This window comes from Pollachius pollachius (assembly GCF_949987615.1).
Source record: "Pollachius pollachius genome assembly, chromosome: 4".
NCBI classification, from domain to species: Eukaryota; Metazoa; Chordata; class Actinopteri; order Gadiformes; family Gadidae; genus Pollachius; species Pollachius pollachius.
Window position 1 is genome coordinate 29,327,550 of NC_136937.1, and position 27,156 is coordinate 29,354,705.

At 49.5% G+C, this 27,156-nt stretch overlaps 1 protein-coding gene across 2 annotated transcripts in view; it reads right to left on the reverse strand.

Annotated features, from left to right (window-relative positions):
- The window catches only part of LOC307075023 (dystrophin-like), an 81,430-nt gene that overhangs the window by 50,919 nt on the left and 3,355 nt on the right, over window positions 1–27,156 (reverse strand). The window contains exons 2-26 of one of the 2 annotated variants that reach the window (XM_079735507.1): window positions 25,821–25,973; window positions 23,765–23,875; window positions 23,101–23,274; window positions 22,159–22,314; window positions 21,750–21,920; window positions 20,483–20,662; window positions 20,032–20,154; window positions 19,190–19,360; window positions 18,250–18,372; window positions 17,447–17,581; window positions 16,916–17,068; window positions 14,364–14,534; window positions 10,818–10,940; window positions 9,663–9,835; window positions 9,006–9,141; window positions 8,228–8,403; window positions 7,068–7,215; window positions 6,322–6,447; window positions 5,097–5,246; window positions 4,443–4,541; window positions 3,618–3,714; window positions 3,212–3,381; window positions 2,467–2,584; window positions 1,702–1,913; window positions 60–214 (exon numbers count right to left, since the gene is read on the reverse strand). In XM_079735507.1, coding sequence (XP_079591633.1) covers window positions 60–214; window positions 1,702–1,913; window positions 2,467–2,584; window positions 3,212–3,381; window positions 3,618–3,714; window positions 4,443–4,541; window positions 5,097–5,246; window positions 6,322–6,447; window positions 7,068–7,215; window positions 8,228–8,403; window positions 9,006–9,141; window positions 9,663–9,835; window positions 10,818–10,940; window positions 14,364–14,534; window positions 16,916–17,068; window positions 17,447–17,581; window positions 18,250–18,372; window positions 19,190–19,360; window positions 20,032–20,154; window positions 20,483–20,662; window positions 21,750–21,920; window positions 22,159–22,314; window positions 23,101–23,274; window positions 23,765–23,875; window positions 25,821–25,973 — 3,704 coding nt within the window. Of the gene's footprint in view, window positions 1–59; window positions 215–1,701; window positions 1,914–2,466; window positions 2,585–3,211; window positions 3,382–3,617; window positions 3,715–4,442; window positions 4,542–5,096; window positions 5,247–6,321; window positions 6,448–7,067; window positions 7,216–8,227; window positions 8,404–9,005; window positions 9,142–9,662; window positions 9,836–10,817; window positions 10,941–14,363; window positions 14,535–16,915; window positions 17,069–17,446; window positions 17,582–18,249; window positions 18,373–19,189; window positions 19,361–20,031; window positions 20,155–20,482; window positions 20,663–21,749; window positions 21,921–22,158; window positions 22,315–23,100; window positions 23,275–23,764; window positions 23,876–25,820; window positions 25,983–27,156 lie in introns of both variants that reach the window. The other variant, XM_079735508.1, reaches the window with a different exon arrangement.

Below are 27,156 nucleotides of genomic sequence, written 5' to 3' on the forward strand. Positions count from 1 at the left end.
CGTGAGTGTGCGTGCGTGTTTGTGTGTGCGCGTCCGCTTGCGTCCGGCGGTACACTCACCTCTTGCTGACGTGGGTCCAGCTGCCGTTGATTGTGTCGTGGAGGTGTCGGACCAGGTGGGTGTCGTCGTTGGAGTACTGCCTCAGCAGACCGTCTGCCTGGGAGTTACACTGCTCCACCTGCCCCCACCACGCAGACAGGTCCTTAGCCAGCCCCTGGATCGGGGGGGGGTGGGGGTAGGGAGGGAGAGAGATAAAGGGAGGGACATGTGGGGAGGAGGGGGGGAGGGTTAGGTGGGGGAGAGAGGGAGGGGGAGGGGAGGAGGGTAGGGGAGGCAGAGAGGGAGAGAGATAGAGGGAGGGACATGTGGGGAGGAGGGGGGGAGGGTTAGGTAGGGGAGAGAGGGAGGGGGAGGGGAGGAGGGAGAGAGGAGGGTAGGGGAGGCAGAGAGGGAGAGAGATAGATGGAGAGAGGGAGAGAAAGGGAGAGAGATAGATGGAGAGGGGGAGAGAGTGGGAGGGACATGTGGGGAGGAGGGGGAGGATTAGGTGGGGGAGAGAGGGAGGGGGAGGGGAGGAAAAGAGGGAGAGATAGAAGGAGGGATGGTGAGGAGGGGAGGTAGAGAGGGAGAGAGATAGATGGAGAGAGAGGGAGAGGGGGAGAGAGAGAGAGGGAGAGAGGGGGACGGAAAGAGGGAGAGAGATAGATGGAGAGAGAGGGAGAGGGGGAGAGAGATAGAGGGAGAGAGGGAAAGAGGGGGAGGGAAAGAGGGAGAGAGATAGATGAGAGGGGGAGAGATAGATGGAGGGAGGGGGAGGAGGGAGAGAGGGAGGGAGGAGAAGTTGGGAGAGAGGGAGAAAGATAGAGAGAGGGAGGGAGAAGGGGGAGGGATAGATGGAGAGAGTGGGAGGAGGGGAGGGGGAAGGAAAGAGGGAGGGAGAAAGGGAGAAAGGGAAAGAAATAGATGGAGAGATGGGGAGAGATATATGGAAAGAAGGAAAGATAGAAGAGAAATATGGAGACGTGAAACGTGAGAGAGAAAGAGAGGAAAGGGATTTTCAATAGAAAGTACATCATCGATATTAATCACTGCAAAGACATAGATTTATGATGCAGTCGTTGACGTACAACATTTGATACTGAAGTCTTTTTCATTTTCATCCCAGTATTTTAAGCCAAGATCGGTTGTAATGAAATTACGATCATCTAGATAGATTTGACGTGATTGTCTTGCCATCTGTGTTTGTTTGGCTATCTGAGTGTGTACTTTGTATGTTTGTGTGTGTGTGTGCGTGTACGAGTGTGTATGTTATTGTGCGCGTGCGTGCACTCAAGCGTGCATGCGAGTGCACGCATTTGTCTGTGTGTGTGTGTGATCAAGTATGTGCATATGTGTGTGTGTGTGTCTGTGTTTGTGTATTTACGTGCATGTTTGTGCACGTGTTTGTATGCGTGCGGTGCATGTATGTGTATGTGTATGTGTGTGTCTGTGTGTGTATGTACGTGCGTGTTGGGGTGAGCATGTGTGTGTGTGTGTGTGAGTGTATGTTTATGCGTGTGGCTGTGTGTGTATGCACGTGCATGTATGTGTGAGCATGTGTGTGTGTGTCTGTGAGTGTGTGTGTGTGTGTGTGTGTGCGCGTGTTTGTGTGCGTGTGTGTGTGCGTGTGTGTGGGTGTGTGTGTGTTCCCACGTGACCGACCTTGAGTTCGGTGTTCTGCTTCTTCAGTGCCTCCACCGTGTACGTGATCTCCGTCATGGCATCCATCCTCTCATTGGCCTCCTTGATCAGAGGCTCCACCTTCCTCCTGGACTCCAGCCAATCGGTGGAGTCCTTCAGCATGTTGTGAAGCTGCGCCGTCCTATCAGAGAGTTTGGTCTGGGAGTCCTCCCAGTGGGTCTGAAGACGCTCGACTACAACGAAGAAACAAAACCATTGAGTGAACGAATGAAGGAATGAACGAATGCAAAATGAATAGAAATATAAGTAAATTGACAAACACCAATCAATTAACTAATGTAATACTATAATGGTATAAATAACTCCATAATAAAATAAATAAAAATACATAATGAAAATATAAACTAATAATACAAATGACTCGCTTCATTCAGAGGTAAGGAGGAAAAGGACAAGTGCACCACGAACAGGATCCACAAGTAGTCATGGATACGATGGAGAGCGTCAGTTGTAACTCACTGTTTTTTTTACTAAATCCCTGATTAAGTGCTTATACTTGCTGTACCCTAGATTAAAATCATATCTCCAACTTGTAATGCCTGTGTTTAGTGTGTTTAGTCTGTGTGTGGGTGTGTGTGTGTGTGTGTATGTGTGTGTGTGTATGTGTGTGTGTGTGTGTGTGTGTGTGTGTGTGTGTGTGTGCGTGTGTGCGTGCGTGCATGTGTGTGTGTGTGCATGAGTGTGTGTGTGTGTGTGCACGCGCGCCTGTGTGTGTGTGTGACCCACTGCGATCAGTGATGGCGTTGCGCGTCTCCTGGTTGCAGGTCTTGTTCTTCAGGTTCTGGGCTGCAGTGACCTGCTTCTCCAGCAGGGGGCGGCGCTGCTCCATCTCCTGAAGGGAAGCCTGAGAAACGACCTTCACCGTGATACAACTATCAAACTGCCAACTGTTGTTGAGAACGTTTACATGGACAGAGAAAACCGGCTGGGCAGAGTAAGCAGGTTATGGTGTTTTTTTCATTTTAAGGGATGACAACCCTCATTATTGTGTTTACATGAATAGTCAGTCACGGGTTGAGTTTCAGTCGACCGTGTGACAGGCGTGATAACACTAACCGTACCATTTGGCGATACCTTTTGGATAAACAGTCGTAGACCTATTATGGTTTTGTTAATATCGATGCTAAATAAGACATTGAGTATGTTGACGTGCACAGCTGTTCGGGAAAAAAAATACCAAGCGTTGGACATTTTGCCTGTAATTCATCTTCTTCTCTTTTAGATGGGAGATCCTTTATGAAAGTGATCTCCTCATCAGGCCGAAAGTGGCTTCAACGGTGGGCTACCTGACCCTGAGTTGAAAACCCGACCTTTTGATTCAAGCCCATAATGTAACTCCATAATTATGGACTCGAATGAACCACGTCAACACCTGGTTACAGTGGTTACATGAGGCGCAGAGCGACCTGCGTTTTAGGGGTTGTGGATCCCGCCTGCATTTCGAGGGGGTCTGTGACCTCTGAACTCTGACCTTGAGCCCTTGGATGTTGCTGTTGATGTCCTCCAGGTCAGCCACCACCACCCGCTTGTTCTGCACCATGTTGTCCAGCATGCTCAGCCAATCAGTGAGCTCAGCCCAGGACTTGTGGAACTGGGCCAACGCGGCGGACTCCGCCTGACCGCTCCCTAGGAGGGTTTGCTCTGAAAGGTGGCGCACACGTTCGACACGCACACACACAGGCGCACAAACGCACGCACACACACGTACACACATATGCACACGCACCCGCGCACACGCAGACAAGCAAATAGCACACAGACACACACAAAATCATACAATGATATAAATGTTATGCTCTAGAGATATCGCCTTCCCATGATGCATCTGGAGAAGCCGGACAGACAGCCAGACGCGGAGGCAGGCAGGCGGGTCTTACGGGATTTCCTGGCCGCCAGTAGAGCCATCCGCTCTCTGTGCTGTCTCATCAGCTCCAGTATCACTGACCAGTCCTCCGTCAGCTGGGAATGCTTCTCCTGCACACACACACGCACAAACGCACACACAGGCTCCAAATCGTTTAAATGTAATAATTCCAAAAAATATGAGATAAACACATATTTAACACATATATTACACATATATCACTCCCATATATTGTAATAGGGGGTCAGTTATCATTCCCTATACATATATCACTCCCATATATTGTAATAGGGGGTCAGTTATCATTCCCTATACATATATCACTCCCATATATTGTAATAGGGGGTCAGTTATCATTCCCTATACATATATCACTCCCATATATTGTAATAGGGGGTCAGTTATCATTCCCTATACATATATCACTCCCATATATTGTAATAGGGGGTCAGTTATCATTCCCTATACATATATCACTCCCATATATTGTAATAGGGGGTCAGTTATCATTCCCTATACATATATCACTCCCATATATTGTAATAGGGGGTCAGTTATCATTCTCTATACATATATCACTCCCATAAATTACAGAGCTTAATTCTTTCCATCAGCCCTCAGCATAGTCCTGACCAACACAAAAAACAAACAGAGCTCAGGACTGTCTGACTGCTGGTTTATATTTAGCACACTTAATTGATCTGATGCTCTCACCATTATAGCCACTCAAAGGCCTGTACAGCGCCTCAAACACACAAACAACCCCACACGCACGCACGCACGCACGCACACACAACGCTTTAGGATTGGATGACATCCGGCCGTGGGCGTCCCTGACCTTGTCTGATTGGCTGGGAGGGTTGTCCTTGTACAGCTGATTGGCCCGGTCCAACAACGACTCCACCTCTGGCCCCTTGGCCTGCACCTCCTCGACCAGCTGGGGGGCACAGCGCTGGCGTCAGTCACCCAGCCAGCTCCTCCACTTTGGTGACCAAACATCCCGCGACGCGTGCTTGTGTGTGACTACATGTGGTGCCCGCGTCTGACTGTGTACTTGGGCTTTCATGCACCACTGTGTGTGTGTGTGAGTGAGTGTGTGCGTGTATGTGTGAACATGTGTGTGTGTGTGTGTTTATTCATAAGTGTGTACGTGTGTATGCAAGAGTGTGTGTGTGTTTGTGCGTGTGTGCGTGTGTGTGTGTGTGTGTGTGTGTGTGAGGGCATGATTTATAAAGATGTTTGAACTTATATAAAAATACGTGTGTGTGTGTGTGTGTGTGTTTGGGAGCGTGTGTGCGTGTGTGTGTGTATGTGTGTTTGCGTGCGTGTTTATGAGTTTGTACTTGTGCGCATGTGTGTGTGTGTCTGTGTATGTGCGTGTGTTGGTAAGTTTGTACTTGTGTCTGTGTGTGTGTTTGTGAGTTTGTACTTGTGTCTGTGTGTGTGTGCGTGTCTCCGCGGTGTGTGCGTGTCTCCGCGTGTGTGCGTCCACCTTGGGCTCCAGCTCCTCTGGGCTGGGCTCCAGGCGGGCGCGGGTGCGTGCCGCCCAGGCGGAGAGGTCCGCCAGCTGGCCCTGGAGCCGCTCCAGGTCCCTCAGCAGGCCCTCCATCTCCAGCTGCCACTCAGGCAGATCCCTGGACACCTACGGCACACAGAGGCGGGGTCCCCACCACCACAACTTTATTAACAACAAGGACGGGAAACAGTCCCCTTTTTAAAAGGGGCGGTAGGTAGGATTTAGGAGACATTATTCGATGTGTAATTTGCTTACAACGGCACACCTTTTGGCAATTGAGATAGACTTTGAGAATATCTGTTCCTAGTTGTCTTTGCCTGCTTCTGCATGAGACCAAGTTAGATTTTCCGCTCCTGATTAATTTCTGACCAATCAGGGCATCTCTTCCGTGATTGGTTCCGGTAATCCATCTAGCCCGTCAATCACAGGTGGGGGAAATGTAACTCTAGTCGATGGTGGAGTACCACAGGGAGGGAGGAGTGTTTTTTTGTGCTGTTCGTTTCAACCTCTTGCTCTCTACCGCTCTTTTCTGCTCTCTTTGAACCTCTGGAATCTTACCTACAGCGCCTACAACTTGTTCAAGGTTTCTCCCTCGATATTAAAACAAGTTTTTCCTTGCCCTTTAGGGTTATGTTTGTCGGCCTGTGAAGCCCTTTCTGTCCTGTGGACAAGAATAAAGAATTGTAGCGATCAAAATTCCTTGGATGGATTGACCCGAGGATGGGCGAGTTGTATTCTTCAAATTTCTAGCTCACATAATTTGAATAGAATAAATCGCTGTTGTAAAAAAGTGACGGAGCCTCTCAATGCCATCTATTTACCATTCAGCACCTTGTAAGATTCTTTCATTCAAAGCGTCTCATGCGGACCCATGTGACTGAAGACTTAGTTACGGTTCCAAGCCGACGTAACGCAAGGGGGTTTACGGACGCATTACGCCCTTGCGGACCCTCCTTGAGTCAACCGCAAGGGCCTGACGTGCGCCTCCCAGAAATGTTAACCTTGCGTCGAGGCGACGCAGCAGCAAGGGCTGTGATCGGTCCGCCTACTAACACCCGATGCAGAACCGAAACAGGGTTACGACTGCATCGAAGAGTCGCGACATGGGACCATGAGTGAGCCTTCAGGGAGAAGGCCAGCATGGAGCGATGGCAGGAGCTCTGTGGGCCGGAGACACACAGCAGGGGGCAGCGGTGCGTACCTGGGCGAAGCGGGAGTTGATGACCCTGATGTCTGCGTGTTTCTCCGCGGGGACCTGGTTCTGTTTCAGCCTCTGGTTCAGGTCCTCCACCGCCAACGCCTTACTGGGGATCTCGTCCACTCGCGCCTGGAAAACGCACACAAGCACACACACGCACACACGTTTACGTTTATGGCATTTAGCAGACGATTGAAACAGGAATATATTGCTGTCTGACTCTGACACTGTCTAATATTACAATTACAATTAGGGCATTTAGCAGACGCTTTTATCCAAAGCGACTTACATCGGTTAATAGCGTAATAAATAAATGTGTAGTCCTTTGGAAAAGCTTTTTGATCTAAAGAGGTCGTTAAGGAACAGGCAGGGGTTGGGGGGTTTCTTACTCCCGGAGCCCAAACCGGTATACTACCGTTCAAAAGTTTGGGGTCACTTTGAAACGTCCTTATTTTTTTAAAGAAAAACACAGCTTTCTTCAATGAAGATTAAATTAACGAAAAAAATATAGTCTAGACACTGTTAAAGGCTGATTGATGATTAGAAAACCCTTGTGCAATTATTGTAGCTCAGCTGAGAACTGCAAAAAAAAAAGAAAGTGTGAGTTTTCATGGAAGTCATGAAGTGTCTGCTCGACCCCAAAACTTCTGAACGGTAGTGTAGTACGCGGACATCGTTGGGCTCCAACCCGGAACCTCCGGCCCGGGAGTGGAGACCCCTGTGTCCGGTGCGTGGGCGGCGGGTCGTACCTGGACCTTGACCAGGGTGTCCCTGATGTGCTGGGGCTCCGCGGGGTGTATGGGGATGGCCAGCACCCCATCGGCCTGGTCCAGCCAGGCCTGCATGGAGCCCAGGTCCTCCTCCAGGGCGGCTGCCGCAGTACGGGCCTCCGAGGAGCTGGAGGGCCACAGTCAGGGAGATCTCATCAGCCTGGTTCAGGTTACACTGGACTAGGCTACATTGGATTACATCAGACTCAACTAGACTACATTAGATCACATCAGACTCAACTAGACTACATTAGATCACATCAGACTCAACTAGACTACATTAGATCACATCAGACTCAACTAGACTACATTAGATCACATCAGACTCAACTAGACTACATTAGATCACATCAGACTCGACTAGACTACATTAGATCACATCAGACTCGACTAGACTACATTAGATCACATCAGACTCAACTAGACTACATTAGATCACATCCAACTCAACTAGACTACATTAGACTACATAAGACTCGACTAGACTACATTAGATCACATTGGACTAGATTAGACTACCTTAACTGACATCAGACTCAGCTAGACAACTTTAGATTACATAAGACTCTATTTTATAATCTTATCTTCCATGCTTGTAATTTCTATTTGCACGGAGCACCTGGAACAAAACAATTTTCCCCCGGGGATCAATAAAGTTTTCTGATTCTGACTCGACTAGACTACATTACATCACATTGGACTAGACTAGACTACCTTAGGTGACATTAGACTAGACTAATCTACCTTCATTTATAATAGACTAGACTATTTTAGATTACATTAGACCAGACTAGACTACATTAGAACACATTGGACTCCACTAGACTAGACTTCACTCGATTATGCTACTCACAGCACAGTGATTGACAGCTACCTTTGGTTTTTTGACGGATCTATTAACAAAAAAAAAGCTATGTCCCGCCCCCGACCTCCCGTTTGATGGATGTCTCACGAAAAGCCATGTGACTTCCGCTGTATAGGGCCTTAAAGTGCGCGGTAAGCTACCTGCATGACCACCACTCACCCATCCCCCCACAGACACCCTCCCCCCCAAGCCACCCTCACCCTCACCCCCACCCACCGACAGAGACCCTCACCCCCACCCACAGACACCCTCACCCACTGACACCCCCCCCCACCGTCTGCGGTGCTGCTCCAGCCGTCCCAGGGCGCTGGCCCAGCGGGTGTGGAGGTTCTTGAGGGCCAGCAGCAGGCGGCCGGCGTCGTCCGGCGTGCTGAGCTGAGCCACCTCCTTCCCCGCCGACGTCACCCGGCCCAGGGCCACCTCCTTGGCCGGCACCGCCTCCGTCAGGTCCTGGGTGGAGGGGGCGCGTGGAGAGACAGACGGACGGACGGTTGCTTAGGAACGACAGCACGAATTCAGGTGATTTCTGTGTCTGTTTTGGCTATGGGAGTGCGCACTTTGTATGTTTGCGTGCGTCTGTGTGTGTCTGTGTGTGTGTCTGTGTGTGTGTGTGTTTATGTTGCTGGGTGCTTGTTTTTATCCACTCAGTTATAATCATTGTGTGTGTGTGTGTGTGTGTGTGTGTGAGTGTGTTTTACGAAGAGGTACTGATGCAGTTTTACGAAGAGGTACTGAAGAGGTTTCTGTGTGTGTGAGTGTGTGTCCGTGCGCACATGTGTTTTACCCGCAAGTACTGACAGTTTCTGTGTGTGTGTGTGTGTGTGTATTACCCACATGGATGATGGCCTTTGTGTGTCAGTGTTACCTGTTCTTCTGACAGTCTGCATGCATGTATGTTTGTTTGTGTGCGTGTGCTTGTGTGCATGTGCGCATGTGTGCGTCTGTGCGCGCGTGTGTGTGTGCATGTAGGCGCATGTGTGCATGTGCATATGCGTGTGTGTGTGTGTGTGTGTGTGCGTGTGTGTGTGTGCGTGTGTGCGTGTGCGTGGTACCCGCAGGTGCTGGCGGTGTGTGTCGGGGCTGCCCTCGGCCAGGTTCAGTGTGTTCTCAGCCCCCTCCAGCCACTCCTCCAACGCCTTCTGCTCCGCCGAGAACTTCAGCCACTTGGCGTTCGACTCCTCCCATCGCCTGGAGCCACGCACACACACACACACACACACACACACACACACACACACACACACACACACACACACACACAAACACGCACACGGGCAAACGCAAACAAGCACACGTACAAACACGCACACGCAAGTAAACACACACACACACGCAAGTACACACACACACACACACACAAGCACGCACACAATCACATGTAAGTTCATAAGCCATTTTAACAGATACATTTCTAATCTTTACCTCAGCCAATCCCAGTAAAGCTTGTTGCGTGCTAGTCTCACCTCAGCCTATCCTGGTGCAGCTCGTTGCGTGCTAGTCTCACCTCAGCCTATCCTGGTGCAGCTTGCTGCGTGCTAGTCTAACCTCAGCCAATCCTGGTGCAGCTTGCTGCGTGGTAGTCTCCCCTCAGCCTATCCTGGTGCAGCTCGTTGAGTGCTAGTCTCACCTCAGCCTATCCTGGTGCAGCTCGTTGAGTGCTAGTCTCACCTCAGCCTATCCTGGTGCAGCTCGTTGCGTGCTAGTCTCACCTCAGCCTATCCTGGTGCAGCTTGTTGAGTTTGTCCCAGTTGGTCTTGAGGAGCAGGGCCGTGTCGTGGATCTTCTGGGCCTCCAGAGGGCGGGCCCCCGACACCATCTCGTCCCTCCTGCCCAGGGCCTCCTCCACCGGGGCTGCCAGCTGGTCGATGCTGGCCTTCGCCTCCTGGACGGGGGCGGGTTCAAGGTTTGGAACGAGGGGGTAGAAGAAGATTCAGATTCATTCTTTGCAAAGAAGTGTTTGAAAATCCAACAGAAATCCAGCCACAGGAACCACACGGCTCGCAGAGCAACGCGACTGTTTCTGATTGGTCTAAATAATCACCTGGCACTTATTTATCTTCTTTTTTCTTTGACAGGAACAATGCATTGCTCATAAGCAGTACCAGAGTTAGCTATAAGCCAATTGACATCTGTAGTCCCTGTAGTCTCTGTAGTCCCAAATGAGAAACCACAACCACAGTAACCTTAGTTTGAGGTGGGGCTATCAATGAGGTTTGAGTTTAGTGCTTGGGTAAAATGTTTGTTTATGTTGTTTATAAAAAAACTAAATCTATTCAGAGTATGTAATGGTAGCCTAGTACAACAAAGACACTTATGACTAAAACTTAAGCGATGTAGATTAGACAAAACAGAAGACATTACGCAGGTGAAATTATAATAACCTCAAAACAACTAATGAGAACTCCATTAAAACCATGACTAACAGCTCTGCAGTGTTTTCAAGCAAATTGTTTACAAAAAAACCAATTAGGCTAATGCCCCGACCCGAATCAATGATTCGAGGTGATTAGGTTTGAAAGCTCTGTGTGAGGGCTCTGGCCAATCTAACGACCTCTGAGTGGGGAGGGCGAGGAGACACATTAATTGCGAACTTTCAAAACCAAAAGCCCCGTAATGCAGAGTGAGGGGACATGTTGATTATAGTTTGAGTTCACTTTGCTCCTTTCTCTTTGATTCTCTCATCTTTTTGCGGCGACAACACAGGCACACAGGCGCACAAATACTAACACACACTATTCCGTTTTAAACAGGGAATAGAGGCTGTGGTGCTAGCGTAGGTTGTAACACAGTATTAAACGGGGAATAGACGGATGCAGGTGCCTTGCTGGGGGAGGGTGTAACAGTATGAAACAGGGGATAGAGACCTTGATGCAGGTGTGTTGCTGGGGCAGGTTGTAGTACACGGCGGGCCAGTATTCAGGGGAGTTGAGCTTGAAGTCCGCCTCAGACACGGAGCGCAGCAACACCTGCAGCTCAGACATGTTCTCCTACACACACACACACACGCACGCATGTACAAACGCACACACAAGTACACACACACACACAGATACACACACACACACACACACATGTGGACGCGCACACACACACAATGAGATGTACACACACACACACGCATGTACACACGCACACACAAGTACACACACACACAGATACATACATACACACACACACACACACACACGCATGTGGACACGCACACACACACACAAAAACAGATGTACGCACACACACATAGAAACGTACAGACACGTACAAGCGCATATACACACAAACACACGTACATACACCCACATGCGCACACACACACACACACGCAGACACACACACACACAGGGGGTGAGCATCATTGTAAGCAGTACTAAACAGGGAATAGAGAGGCACTTCAGCCGGCACAGCACACAGGTTCAGCAGGGAACGCTCACAAGAACAGTTCCAAGGAGAGAGCCTCTCAGGAGCCTGAGCGGCCCTCCTTCCCCCCGCTGCTCTGCGGCTAAACCGTGTTATCTACACGCTGGTGGGGTTTTTTTGGGGAAAAATAACACAAGTCAAATATTTTGGGATTCTAGATATTGGGTTTATTTTGGGTATTGTTAAACAGGGTATTGGGCTTGTTAAAGATTGGCACATGGATCTTCTTTGTTTATGCTATCCAGGCCGTGCACATTGTAAATGAGGACTCAAGACTCTTTCCTTGGATCTGCTAATGGCTACTAGTGCGTAGCTACGTGCATGCTAACGGGGTTAGAAGACTCATTTCCCCTCAAGATGCAAGAATTGCATGTTGAGGACTTTGAATCGAAGTTAACTTCCAGCAGTCCTTGACTAAGAATTCAATCCTCCCACAGCTCTGAATAAATCATCTACATACTTTATGGAAAAGAGCAATCACTGAAATGGGTTTTTTTTTATGGCGATTGAAGGAAAATGGCAGCCGAATAATGCGTTATAATAAGGAAATATCTTTTAACTCTTCCCAACAAACATAACTACAAGAACAAAGACTAAGATATTCATGGGGAAGTCTGCTTTCCTTGATGGATTTTATCGCCTGACGGTAAAACAGTGAAGACAACATTACGCTCCTAAATCCACACAGGTGCACTTTAGAGTAGTGACGATCTGTCATCACGCATCAACTCCCTTCCCAGAGCCTGGCTTTTAATTAAAAATACTGGACAATATGGTGCCGTCTGCTCCATTTAAGCACTCAGCGGTTTAACCTTATAATGCTGTGTGGCGCAGGCAAAGGGAGCATCGAAATACCACAGATAATGAGACACACAACCGCCCCGGTTCATCAATTCGGAAAATAAAGCGATAAAATCTAGGGCCCTACAGACAGAGCCCGGCTGGGGGGTTTGCGGTTTGTTGTGCGAGGTCGTTTCACCTGGCAGCAGCAGAAGCCTGTTGAATGGTGCTTCAACAAGACAAGCGCCACTCCTGATAAACTAGAGCTGGTCCCGGTTCATAGGCTCAAGGCTCAAGGACAGAAACATTGTTTGGAATTAATATTGTGGTTTCTTTTTTTGTCTTTGTGCTACCTGGTTAATTTTCTATTCAATAGGATTGAAAATTAATAGTTTGAGGGAGGCAAGCTTTTCGCGCCTTCAATTTGTGCCTGTGTGAGGTGTTGTGTTGATGTTGAAATGTGTGTGCGTGACTGGTTTCTCTGGAAAAAGGTGTGGGTGTGATGGTGTGTATTTGAATGTGTACGCACACAATTGTGTGCTAAAAGGGCTCGATGACGCAACGGGTACTGGGTGTCCCAGTTTCAATTGCACAGATATATAAACCCCAGCCAAACTCTGGCTGACTCCAGGGATTCTTGGATATGTAGTTTGGTGTGTGTATTTTAGGGTCCTACAGGATTCCTACACTGAACCGAGAAGGAAATCCAAAGAATAAATCCATCACAACCAAACTCACAAGATTGTGTTCTTCTAAACCACTTGGACAAAATATACTTAAATTCATAACTAACTAACTCTAACAAATTTCTGATTTCGATAAAGAGCATCATAAGCACATTCTCAGTCCCGGGGAACGGCCATCGCTGTGGAAGATACAGGCACTCATTGCCATGACTACAGGCCACCGTGTTACCATGACTACAGGGTATTTGTTCAATCCTTGTGGATAAGGCCACTAGTATTTTACAGAAGTTGTATGTTCTGGAAATATATAATTACATTTCCACAAAATTACAATAAATCATAAAAATATGGTTATGTCATGCATAACACTCACAGTTTTAGTAGTGTCTGTATAATTCTTATTTTTGCGGACTTTTATAATTTCTGTTTGTCCAACCAAATTATTTTAAATTGAATGAACGAATGCATTTTATGTGGAATAACCAATAAATGGCGATGAGTGAAGAGTGCTTATTCCAGAGTAAGAGAAGGTTAATGCACTGAGCTACTTATTCAAAGCACTAATATAATCCTAAGGAGCCCCTCAGAACTGAACGAGCTGGTCTCCAGGGCGATAAGGACACTACGTGCCACAGCATCAAGACCAGTGGAGTGGACTCCTTCACCCCTGAGCAAGGCAGCGTTCAACCCATTCAGGTTTTATTAGCCTGTGAACTTTGATTGAACTATTGACAGGAACCAATGGCAATATATGTCTTATAAATTATTATTATATATATAATAATATATTTATACATTACAATGTGCTTATGATGCCTTGTGAATCTCAATTCTTTCATCAGATTCAACCCAAAAAGCGGATTTTGTCCAAGTGTGATTCGTGACTTTGATATACACTGGGGCAGGTGGGCGTATGCGATTGTGATTGTGATACACATGACTGTATACATACGTCTTCATTGATTGGCTGGTCGAGGAGCTGTGAGATGCGATTGGTTAGCATTAGGCATGCATTGAAACAGAACCAGACATGGCATTGAATGAGAGTGGTCCGTTGTTAAGGTGACACACGCAAACAATGAAGCAAATAAACTAAAAGAAAAAAGGAAAACGCATTCAAAAACCTCCACCTCTCTTTTGGTTTACTTATTTTAACTTTTACCTTTTTTTAAATTCAAATAGGCACCATTTAAGACATTGACAGTTCATGCTAAATATTGAAAACAGTATTTATGTAGTTAGTTTGAAGTGAAACAATCATAACTTCATCATTCATTACACTTAAAATCTCCTAAAAAATACTAGAAAATTTTGGAGATTCAGATATTTAATGTATTCATTTTTAAATAGGCTACAAATACTATTTATTGAGTGAATAAACATTCCTTTTTAACCTGAGAGGTGAGCCTTTGTGTCTAGTCACTGTTAGTCAAACAAAATGGCAGACAGGCAGTAAAGAAGTTAAACTCTAGTTAGTAAGGTCTTCATAGGGTTAGTGAACGGAGAAGTCAGGCCTCTACGGAAACTCACACAATGTCTTTTGAAGGGTAAGAACTTTCCCTCAACCTCCACCCAGCGGGTGTTCAGCTGAAGTAGGCGGGGCTCCACCAGATTGGCAGCTCCTGCCTCTGAGAGCTGATTGGCTAAGCCCTGCACCTCCTTAAGCTCCTCCTTCTTCTGGTCGAACTCTGAGCCAATTTCCTATTGGGCAAAATCAACCAGGATAGTCACTTTGTTGGCTATTGGCTAGCACTGTAGGGGTGCGTTTGATTATTTTTACACATTGAACCATGAGGAAAATATAAACACAGATTAAAAAATTTGACTTTCTGTCACACATTTGGCAAACACACTCAGCTCGACAAAAACACAGTGTGGAAAAAATAAGACAACATCATTGGTTTGTGCTTTTGTGTTGAAATCAACCAACTAATACATAAATGCAAAGTGATTTTTAATTAATTATCTTTGATTTGAACAAGCCAAGTAACAAGCATAGTTGGTAAAATGGCGCCTTTAAAACTTTATTTACATCAGGAAGAGAAACACTAAGGCTGGTCTATGACAACAGACTACTCGGCGGCCTTTCTGATTCGTTAGAGCACTGTGTTGCCGTGGTATCATTTAGTGTCTGGAAATACCATTGGCTAACGGCAATGCCAATCTGGCCTGAGGTGGCGGGGACAACAAAAGAAGCAGATTCATGTATGGACAGACAGACAAAAGAAGCAGAGCAAGAGAGTATGACTAACACGGAGAGAGAGAGAGAGAGAGAGAGAGAGAGAGAGAGAGAGAAAGAGAGGGCAGTTGGACATTTAGAAAAACAGCATGGATTCTCAGCAAATCAGGGAGCAGCAATGGCCGACGTGACGGGATCGTGCGAGTGAGCGTACTTGAGGCCTACTCAGCGAAATGTCATAGTGACCACCTGGAAGGAGAAGACATTAGACACAGTCAAAGACATTTAGAGGAGGTCAAGGGTAACATAAGGAAGCCAAGGTCACCATGGTCACCAAGAGTAAGTCTGGGACCGTAAAAACAAAGTCAAGTACACTTGACTTCGAAGCCAAGGACACTAAGAGAAAGTCAAGGGCCATATAAGGAAGTCAGGGACCATATAAGGCAGGCAAGGATAGTAACAGGAAGTCAAGGATAGTAACAGGAAGTCAGGGACAATATAAGGACGGTAAGGGCATTAACAAGAAGTCAAGGACATTATAAGGAAGTCAAGGACCATATACGTTTTCAAGGCATTAACAAGAATTCAATAACATGAGGGCATCAAAGACACTAGGAGGCAGTGAAGGACTATATAGGGCATCCACAGACAGGATGCTGAAACAGAAAAATAATCATAGCATGACAGTTATGGACCATGTAAACAGAGGTTGAGAGAGAGGTAGAGAAAGTTAGAAAGAGTGAGAGAGAGAGAGTAAGAGACGAAAGAGAGACAAAAGTTAAAGGTTGAAAAGGAAATAACAGCACCTAGGTAAATGTTTAAATTAATCTGATCTAGGATATTTATTAGGACATTTGTGTGTGTGTGTGTGCGTGAATGTGTTTGGTGTGTGTGTGTGTGTGTGTGTGTGTGTGTGTGTGTGTGTGTGTGTGTGTGTGTGTGTGTGTGTGTGTGTGTGTGTGTGTGTTGAAGGCCCAAAGGGGGTCACAACCACACCTCATTGTAAACTTTTATTTTTAACCGTTTAATACCATTGTATTTTATCACGCCGTAAAATGCATAGTTTTGGTGGTTACAAAACCCTGCCTTTACAACGTTTTTCCACAACTCTACAACGGCATAAAAGAGGTCGTTTTGATGGCTATTTATTGACGGTTATTTATTGACGGCTATTTACCGACGCAGTTTTAGAGCTGAGCACAAAACAACGTAAAAGACTGCGTTAAACAGGGCGTTTTGATACACGGTTACGGTTAGAACTGTAGTATAGTTTGACCCTTCATTACAAGGGTATAATCGGCTTTCATGCATAGCAGACTACTACCAGAGTGCATGTGGAATGTGTACACTGGTGCAGGTTTGAGAAAAAACTGTGTGAAATATGAGCCTTTAACCATGAAAACTGCGCATTTTCAGGCCTAATCCATTACAAGGGTGTTATGAAAGCTGAAACGCTGAATTTGACATCAATTTAAAAGAATACATGCCTACAATGAGGTGTGGTTGTGACCCCTTTGGCCAGCCAAACTGTGTTTGAGTGTGAGTGTGTGTGTGTGTGTCTGTATATATGTGTGTGTGTTTGTGTGAGTGTGTCTGTGTATACATGTATGTGCGTGTGTGTGTTTGTGTGTGTATATGTGTGTACGTATGTGCTTGCATGTGTGTGTTTTTGTGTGTGTGTGTGTGCGTGTGACTGTGTGTGTGTGTCTGTCTCTGTGTGTGTGTGTGTGTGTGTGTGTGTGCGTGTCTGTCGCTGTCTGTGTGTGTGTGTGTGACTGTGTGTGTGTACGTGTGTGTGCGCGTGTGTGTGTATACATATATGTGTGTGTGTGTGTGCGTGTCTGTCTCTGTCTGTGTGTGACTGTGTGACTGTGTGTGTGTGTGTGTGTGTGCGTGTTCTGACCTTGACCCTCTGCTCCTCCGGGGGGTCCGGCAGCTGGTCCACGCTGCGCTGGATGTCGTCCAGCCAGGCCAGCAGGTCATGTGACTTCCTCCTGTACTGGTACCACTGGGGGGCGATGGCCAGCGCCTTCCTGTTCCTCATCACTCGCAGGTCCTACACACACACACACACACACACACACACACACACACACACACACAGACACACACGCACACACACAAATATATACAGACATACAGACGGATATATATACAGACACACACAGACAGACACACACACGTAAATATACACACACACACCCAAACACACAGACACACATCACACACACACACACACACACACACACACACACACACACACACACACACACACACACACACACACACACACACACACACACACAGACCCTCAGACAGATAAATGCAGGTCAAAGCCATCCTGAAAAATGCTGATGAAATAAATTACTTTACTGTGGCATTTGTCTGTGTTTGCCTGTGTTTGTGTGTGCAAAGCGTGTGTGCGAGTGTGTACCTTCACAGTGTTGTACTTGCTGTTGAGCTGGTCTTGCTTGTGTCTGATCAGCTCTCTCTTGTCCTCGTCTGGAACTCTCTTCTGCAAACTCTCTCCTTTCAACAATAACTCCTTCACTGCACCTTCCTCAAAGTCCTGCACACACACACACACACACACGCGCAGAAACACACACACAGATTGATGCATACATTTTGAAATGGGTATGGGTGCTTGAATACATGTCTGTGATTCTCACGAAAATGAAATCAAACGGCTCGTAGGCTCGCCGGTCACAACCGCTGGGTAAAACCTAAACTCGCACTTGCAGTCTTTTGACGAGCTTTTGAGCCAGGTCTGATTGTGTGAAACGGCCTCTTTTTGATAGCTTCATTCACAGCCTGCTCAACCAGTGGGTGTCCATATGTGGGTCGGGAGACATAAGTGGCCGACAGCAGGGGATAAAGTGGGTCACGGGAGAGCCACGTTTAAACGACTGTGTGAGAATGTATTACTTAATGACACGTCATATGCACGCCTCGAAGCCTTGTCTGCCTCAGTTGGTCGGTTGGTTTGGATGAAAATGTCTACAACTTTTACTATATTGTGAACGTACACAATATGCAGACAGACATTTTAATGACCTCACTTTGTTTATTATGGTCTTGAGAGTGGGAATCACTGGGAACAATATTTGAGTGGGTTTTGTATCCAAAACGGCCTTGTTCTGAAGGACCTCACCATGCCTGGGCATGGCCATGGTGAAAGTGTGTCTGTGAGTGCGTGTGTGTGCGTGCGTATTTTTCTGTGTGTGTGTGAGGGACCTTGTCCTCCTGGAAATCCTCCTCCTTCAGGTTCTCCCCCTGCTGCGCCTCCTCCTCCAGGAGGTCCAGCCAGATTTGAGCCTCGCTGTGGTAGTGCTCCAGCTCTTTCGGCGACGCCTCCGACTGCACACACACACACACACATGTGCAGACACACACACACACGGGCAGACACACACACACGCGCGCGCACACACACACACACACCAAACACACACACACACACGCACACAGAGACACGCAGGCAGACAGACACACACACACACAAAAACACACACACAATTTTTATCCATCCATTTAATGTTCCAGTAATTTCTCTAAAGAAATTACCCCCTCTCTCTCTCCCTCTCTCTCTCTCTCTCTCTCTCTCTCTGTCTCTCTCTCTGTCCCCCCCACCCCTCCACTGTCCTCCAGTCCCCTGCTCCCTCCCTCCCTCCCTCCCTCCCTTACTCCATCCCCCCATCTCACCCTCCCATCCCTCCCAGTGATGGTGTAAAAGGGCTGCTGGGCGTGCCTCCTCATCTCTCCTCCCTTCTTATCCTTCCTCCTTCACCATCCCTCCTTATTTAACCTCCCTTCTTCACCTTCTCTCCTCCCCTCCTAATCCTCCCTCCTTTTCCTCCCTCCTTCATCTCCCCTTCCCTCCCCCTTCACCCCCCTCCCTCCTCACCTCCCCTCCCTCCTTACCTCCCCTCCTTCTTCACCTCCCTTCCCCTACCTCCTTTGCCTCCCTTCCCTCCCTCCCTCACTCCTTCGCCTCCCTTCCCTCTTTCTCCCCTCTCCTCCCTCCTTCACCTCCCCCCTCCCCCTCCCCCCTCTCTCCCCTCTCCCTTCCTCCCTCCCCTCTCCCCCCATCCCCTCCCTCCCTCCCCTCCCTCTCTCTCTCTCCCCTCCCCCCTCCCCCTCCCTCCCTCTCTCCCCTCCCTCCCTCCCTCCCTACCTGTGCCTCCCCGATGCGTCGGGCGATGGCGTCGTAGCGCCGTCGGAGGAGCTCCAGCCGCTGGCCCACCTGGCGGTGGAAGGCCTCCCCCCGGGTGGAGGTGAGGTCCTGGGCCAGAGCCTGGAGCTCCTCCACCCTGGAGCCCGTCGCCTCCAGCTCGGCCCGCAGCGTCTGGAGGGCGGAGGAGGAGGGGAGGAGAGGAGGAGGATGAGGTACACACACAGATAGACACACACACGCACAGATAGACACACACACACACACAGATAGAAACACACACACACAGATGGACACACACCACACACACACAGATAGACACACACACACACACACACACAGATAGACACACACACACACACACACACACACACATAGACACTCACTCAGATAGATATACACACATGCACAAACACACAAAGATAGATACACACATATGCCCAGATAGATACACACACAAACACACAAAGATAGATACATACACACATGCAAAAACACACTGATAGATACACACACATGCACAGATAGATACACACACAAACACACAAAGATAGATACACACACACACACACACACACACTGATAGATACACACACAAACACAAACACACACAGATATACTCAAACACACACACACACACACACACACACACACACACTCACAGACACGTACAGACACACAAACGCACGCAAGACATTCATGTGAACACACGCAAATGTATTGATGAAACACGGACACACAGAAAACACAGACACAGGCACACACGATATCGACACAATCAACGACGAGCCAGGCGGGACAGGAAGTGACCCCACTCGGCACAGGAAGTGGCCCCCCAGCCGAACCTTGAGCGTGGCGTCGTTGGGCCCCTGGCTGTTCATCTGGTCCATCTTTCCCTCTGCTCCCTCTATCCACTTGTTCACTTCCTCTATCGCTCCATCCAACTTCTGCATCTGCCGCTGGTAGTCCTGCCGCCCGGGGACACAGAGAGAGAGGGCTGACGTCGGTGCCCCCTGGGGGGTGGGCGGTGGGTGTGCATGGCAAACTTAACGTTTCCATTAAAGATAATAGAGTCTCAGGCCGGAAAAATAAATGAAAGAAGTAAGGTAGGATGTGTTATTGGTCGGAAAGACATCGACCACACACGCCACAAGCCCCTCGCTTTCGTCGGAAAAGGCTACATGGAGGCGTGTGTGGGTGTGTGAACGTGTGTGTACGCAAGTGTGTGTACCTTTGTGTATACACATGTACGTGTGTCTGTGTGTGTGTGTGTGGGGGGGGGGGGGGGGTCCTCACCAGCAGCAGGTTGAGCCACTCCTCCGCCCGCGAGGTGACGGCGATCCAGTTGCAGCGCAGCAGGCTGACCTTGTCGTCCACCAGGCCCCCGTGGCCCCGCAACACCACCTTCAGGGCCTCCGCCAGCTCCCCCACGGCCTGCAGCTGGGGCTCCCGGCGCGACGTCTCCCCCGCCACCGACTGGGGGGGGGGAGAGGTTGGGGGAGGAGAGGGAGGAGAGGGGAGTGAGGAGAGGGAAGGAGATGGGTTGGGGGAGGAGAGGGGAGAGGGGAGTGAGGAGAGGGAAGGAGATGGGTTGGGGGAGGAGAGGGGAGAAGGGAGAGGGGAGGGGGAGGAGATGGGTTGGGGGAGGAGAGGGGAGAGATGGGAGTGAGGAGAGGGAAGGAGATGGGTTGGGGGAGGAGAGGGGAGATAAGAGTGGGGAGAGGGAAGGAGATGGGTTGGGGGAGGAGAGGGGAGAAGGGAGAGGGGAGGGGGAGGAGATGGGTTGGGGGAGGTGAGGGGAGAGATGGGGGAGGGGAGGGGGGAGGAGAGGGGAGAGATGGGAGAGCGGAGGGGGGAGGGGATTGGAGAAGGAGAGGAGGGGGGAGAGGAGAGTGGGGAGGAGAGAGGTTGGGGGAGGAAAGGGGAGAAGGGAGAGGGGAGGGTGGAGGAGATGGGGTGGGGGAGGAGAGGGGAGAAGGGAGAAGGGAGGGGGGAGGAGATGGGTTGGGGGAGGAGAGGGAAGAAGGGAGAGGGGAGGGGGAGGAAAGGGAAGAGGGGAGGGGGGAGGAGAGGGGAGAAGGTAGAGGGGAGGGGGAGGAAAGGGGAGAAGGGAGAGGGGAGGGGGAGGAGATGGGTTGGGGAGGAGAGGGGAGAAGGGAGAGGGGAGGGGGAGGAATGGGGGGAAGGGAGAGGGGAGGGGAGAGAGGTTGAGGGAGGGAGAGTGGAGGTGGGTGTAGAGGAGCGCATTGGGGTTAGTGATGGAGGAGGAAGGAAAGTAACCAAATTTAAACGGAGAGAGGGGGGGGAAGAGGGGAGGAGAGAGAAGGGGGGAGGGAGACGAGGAGAAAGGGAGGAAAACCCGGAGAACGCCAGGGCAAAGGGGGATGGAAGAGAAAGAAAGAGAGAGAGAGGGAGGTCAAGAGAAACGCAGACAGAGGAAGAGAGGGAGATAGATAAAGAGAGATGGAGACACAGAGAGAGAGGGCGGCAAAGAGACACAGACACAGGGGAAAGGAGGGGGAGAGAGGGTGTCTATACGTGTCCGAGGAGGAGGGTGCGTTACCTGGGCCCATTCCACCTCGGCCTCCAGGTCGCTGGGCATGCCCTCCACGGCGGACCGGCGGGTGAGCTGGGCGTCGGTGGCGGCCAGCCACTCCGTCAGGGAGTTGAGCTCCTTGCGGAGCTTCTTGGAAAGCTTCAGGCTCTTCTCCAGCTCCAGCTTGCTCTCCGTCACCTGGGCCGCCGGAAACAAGCGCACCCCCGGGAGACACAGGTGAGGACGGGGCGGAAAGAGGTCGCAGCCGTGTCGCCGCTGGGACTAGCCGCGTGTGTGTGTGTGTGTGTGTGTGTGTGTGTGTGTGTGTGTGTGTGTGTGTGTGTGTGTGTGTGTGTGTGTGTGTGTGTGTGTGTGTGTGTGTGTGCGTGCGTGCGTGCGTGCGTGCGTGCGTGCGTGCGTGCGTGCGTGCGTGTACCTGCGCCCCCAGCTGGTTGTACAGCAGCTTCAGGGCGGTGAGCCGGTCGTCCAGCTCTTTGGGCTGCTCCGTCTGCTGCCGCTGCACCACCTGCCGGCCCGTCTTGATCACCGTCTCCACCTCCCCCTTCACCTCACTCAGCACCTTGTACAGCTTCTGCTCCACCGGACGGGCCGACGGACGGACGGACGGACACACGGACGGAGGTCAGATGGACGGACGGACGGACGGACGGACACGCAGACGGAGGTCAGATGGACCGACGGACGGACGGACGGATGGATGGAGAGACAGATGGACGGACGGACGGACGGATGGAGAGACGGACACACAGACGGAGGACAGATTGAGAGACAGATGGACAGACGGACGGACAGATGGAGACAGATGGACAGACGGACGGACAGATGGAGAGATGGACACACAGACCGAGGTCAGATTGAGAGACAGATGGACAGACGGACGGACAGATGGAGAGATGGAAAGACAAATGGAAAGACAGACGGACAGACAGACAGACAGACAGACAGACAGACAGACAGACAGACAGTGTTTACTAGTCCCATCTTTCTCATTGTCTTACTCCACTGCCTCACTCTATACAACACAACAAAAAAGCGGTTCCCAAAACACAGAGGTTCGGGTTTCCTTCCTTTAAGACTGTTTCCTGTCACCGTGCCTGTCACGGTCGTGTTTTGAAAAACAATGTTTTTTTGGTGTTTTGTACTTCATTGTCAACACCAGTCTGCTACTATCCAACAAGCTAGCCATGTATTCTAATGCATTATCCCCCCCCCCCCCCCCAGACACCAATTCAGTTATCCTCCCTACAGGCAGGGATGCTATGCTGCCCTGCTATTGGTCCAGACTCCTGATATCCATATCTGGGTACAGCTGACCCACCAAACCGCGGAGGTCTTGGCATTGACCCATTTTACCCACCATGCACTGCTCCAGCTGCGACTGCACCACGTCCAGCTCCACGCTGCGCACGTCCAGCACGCCCAGCTGACCCTTGACCCCGGCCAGCGTGCGCTCGCAGTCGGCCAGGCGCGTGTCGAAGTTCGCCGGCTTCTGGAACAGACGGAACTTTGTCCACACGTCCCCCAACATCTTCTGCAGGGACGCACACGCATACATGCACGCGCGCACACGCGCACATACACACACACACAGAAGAGCATTTAGTATAATGAGAAGAATATCTATTTATATGTCTGTCTTGTATTTGTGTGTATGTGTGTGTGTGTGTGTGTGTGTGTGCGTGCGTGCGTGCGTGCGTGCGTGCGTGCGTGCGTGCGTGCGTGCGTGCGTGCGTGTATGTAAATTATGTTGACATGTATGACTGTATGTCCATACAATATGTCTAAACGTGTGGGTGTATGTCTGTTTGTATATGTGTGTGTGTCTATATGTATATGTCTGTATATCTATCTATGTCTAAGTGTGTGTGTCTATATGTCTAAGTGTTTATATCTATGTGTAGGCGTGTGGGTCTGTGTGTAGGTGCGGGGGTCTGTGTGTGTAGATCTATGTGTAGGTGTGTGGGTCTTAGTGTGTATGTCTCTGTGTGTATTTCTACGTGTGGGTATGTGTGTGTGTGTACCTGGGTGAGGTCGATCTGTCCCATGATCCTATGGGACGGGTCCTTCTCCTTGTTCTTCTTCTTTATCTCCTCAAGGGCCTCCTCGTGCCCACTCAGCTCTGTCTGGATTTTCTGTTTCAACACCCACATACACGGCCAGAGTTTCCATCATTCATGTTCTTCTTGCTGCACCTTCCTCATCTGCCCACAAGGGGGCGGTATTTAACAGACGTCAATGTCTCTCAAGCCGTATAGCGGTTGTGAATCATCTTTTAAAGTACATACACGCACGTAGGCACACACTTACACACACAGACAGACACACACCCTTCAAAGCTCGTTTCACTCTACAGTACTTCAAGTAATGTCCAGTAATCAAAATAACTCTTGCATAGCTCCATTGAAATCACAATCACTTTTCCAGAGTAGAGAGGGAGAGGATGACTATTAAAGGGAGCGAGAGAGCATTAAAGAGAGTGCGTATAAGAGGGCAAGAGATGGAGATGGAAACATTTTACATATACTGGTGGTCCCAGAGCCACGTGTGAGTGAATAATCTCTCTGCGTAATCCATTTGTCTCTCTCTCTCTGTATCGGTCTCTATGTACTGTGTCCTTTTTTCCCTTTCTTATCGCAATGTAATTTCTTTCTCTCTCTCTCTCTCTCTCTCTCTATCTCTCCCCCTCTCTCCCCCCCCCCCCCCCCCCCTCTCTCTCTCTCCCTCTCCTCCAATATGTTCTGGTTATTAACCATTAATATCAAACCGGTTTTTCGTGGTTGATTGTTCTACGATTGATTACTATGGCCTGCCGTTCCCAATCCCAAGCAAATAAAGTTTTTCGGAGTTGAACAAAGGGATACGGACACGGACAGACGGATGGACGGTGATGTAAAGAAAAGGGGAGAAAAAATGTGTATGATGGATGGTTTCACGTATAAATGTTGTCAACGCGTGTGTGTGTCTATATCGCCTATGTGTGTGTGTGTGGGTGTGTGCATGCCTTTGTGTGTGTCCCCGTGTCTTTGCGGGCGTCATCTTTGTTCAGTGACACCCTTGATGAATGGGACTCACCTGGAATTACTAAGGAACATCTGGTTGGCTTTCTAATCGCGGCAGATAGATCCACGTGCGTAAATAACGAGCCGATTCAGCCCATCCTTCATCTCAGCGCGTGTGTCCTTGTGTGTGCGTGTGTGTGTATGTATAGAGTGTGAGTGTCAGTGTGTGCGTGAGTGTGCGTGCGTGCGTGCGTGTGGATGAGTGTGTACGTGTATGAATCTGAGTGTGTCTGTATATGTATATGTGTCGGCGTATTAGTCTGAGTTTTCATTTAAGTGCGTGAGTGTGTGTGTATGAGAATGTTTGAGTATCAGTGCTTCAGTGTGTGTATATGTACATGTATGTGTGTGTCTGTGTGTGTGTGTGCGTGTCTGTGAGTGTGTGTGGGACAATGAGTGCTTGTTCTACCACGGGATAAATAAGGCTATAAACACTGGCTGTCGGTTAATGGCCAGCTTCTCTAAACTTTTATTAATCTGCGCTGTGGTGCCTTTTGTCGCCGTGACGACGGCGCCGTAGGCTTTAATAACAACCCGAATGTCGGACTTAAAGGGCTTCTTCTTCATAGAAGATGAAAGCGATGTGGTGGGTGGGGCAGAGGGGAGGGGTTCGTTGGGAGCCGCCGATTTGAAGTGCAAAACGCGTCGCTGGGTTGGATAGATGAGTGTGTGTGGGAGAATGGCACCATGACACGCACACACGCACACATTTACCTCGACACAATGTCACACGAACACAACGGAAAGCTTTACCTTGAAACACCCACGCACCCTCTCTCTCTTACTCTCTCTCTATCTCACACACACAAACTCATAAACTTGGGTACAAAGACACACAAACATACAACCCCCCCCCTACACAAAACCCACTCACTCACTCTCTCTCTTCTCCCCCCCTCTCCCTCTCCCCCCCGTTCCCCCTCCCTCCCCATCTCTCCCTCCTTCCCCCCCCTCCCCGCCCTCCCCCTCTCTTCTCCCCCCCCTCCCCATCTCTCTCCCCCCCCCCCCCTCCCCTCACCTGGGCCTCCTGGGGTATCTGCTGGGCGTCCACCTGGTCGGCCAGGTAGGAGGCGAGGTGGCGGTCCGTGCTGGCCAGCGCCTCCTGGATGGAGCGCAGCCCCCGCTCGTATTCCTGGGCCCGCCGCGCGCCCTCGTCCAGCTCCTTCTGCCGCTGCACGGCCTGCACGCACACACACACGTGCACGCACGCGCACACACACACACACACACACGCACAAAAGTTAAGAAGACAGCTTCCTGGTGCCAAGTCTCAGACGCTGGGAGGAATGGCGTCCGGCCCGGGTTCGAGCGTTCCTTTGACATTTGTTGTTTTTGTTGTCGGGTTCAGTGTGGTTGTATGCAGCGTGTGTATTATTCTGTTCACTAATGGGTCCTGTCCACCTCATTAAGCGTCCCCGTTTCATCCAAAGAAACTCCCACTGAATTCAGACGCATGTCCGGAAGGAGGAGTATGAGTGAGCGCTGAATTCAGATACCTGTCCGGAAGGAGGAGTATGAGTGAGCGCTGAATTCAGATTCACGTCCTGAAGGAGGAGTATGAGTGAGCGCTGAATTCAGATACCTGTCCGGAAGGAGGAGTATGAGTGAGCGCTGAATTCAGATACCTGTCCGGAAGGAGGAGTATGAGTGAGCGCTGAATTCAGATACCTGTCCGGAAGGAGGAGTATGAGTGAGCGCTGAATACAGATTCACGTCCTGAAGGAGGAGTATGAGTTAGAGCTGAATTCAGATTCACATCCTGAAGGAGGAGTATGAGTGAGCGCTGAATTCAGATTCACGTCCTGAAGGAGGAGTATGAGTTAGAGCTGAATTCAGATTCCTGTCCTGAAAGACGAGTGTGAGTTAGAGCTGAATTCAGATTCATGCCCTGAAAGAGGAGTGTGAGTTAGAGCTGAATTCAGATTCATGCCCTGAAAGAGGGGTGTGAGTTAGAGCTGAATTCAGATTCATGCCCTGAAAGAGAAGGTCGGTGTGAGTTAGAGCTGAATTCAGATTCATGCCCTGAAAGAGGGCTGTGAGTTAGAGCTGAATTCAGAATCATGCCCTGAAAGAGAAGGTTAGTGTGAGTTAGAGCTGAATTCAGAATCATGCCCTGAAAGAGAAGTGTGAGTTAGAGCTGAATTCAGATTCATGCCCTGAAAGAGAAGGTCGGTGTGAGTTAGAGCATCCTGTTCCACGAGGCCTCCATGAAGATTCGGGGACATCGGGGTTCGAACCCAAAACCCTGACAGAGCCCGTCTCACTGCCTCCCGTTTTTCTATTTATTTGCAAGTTGTAAAGGTTTTCAATTACGCCTTTTTGGTGAAAATTTCTCATTAGTTATTCCCTAAACA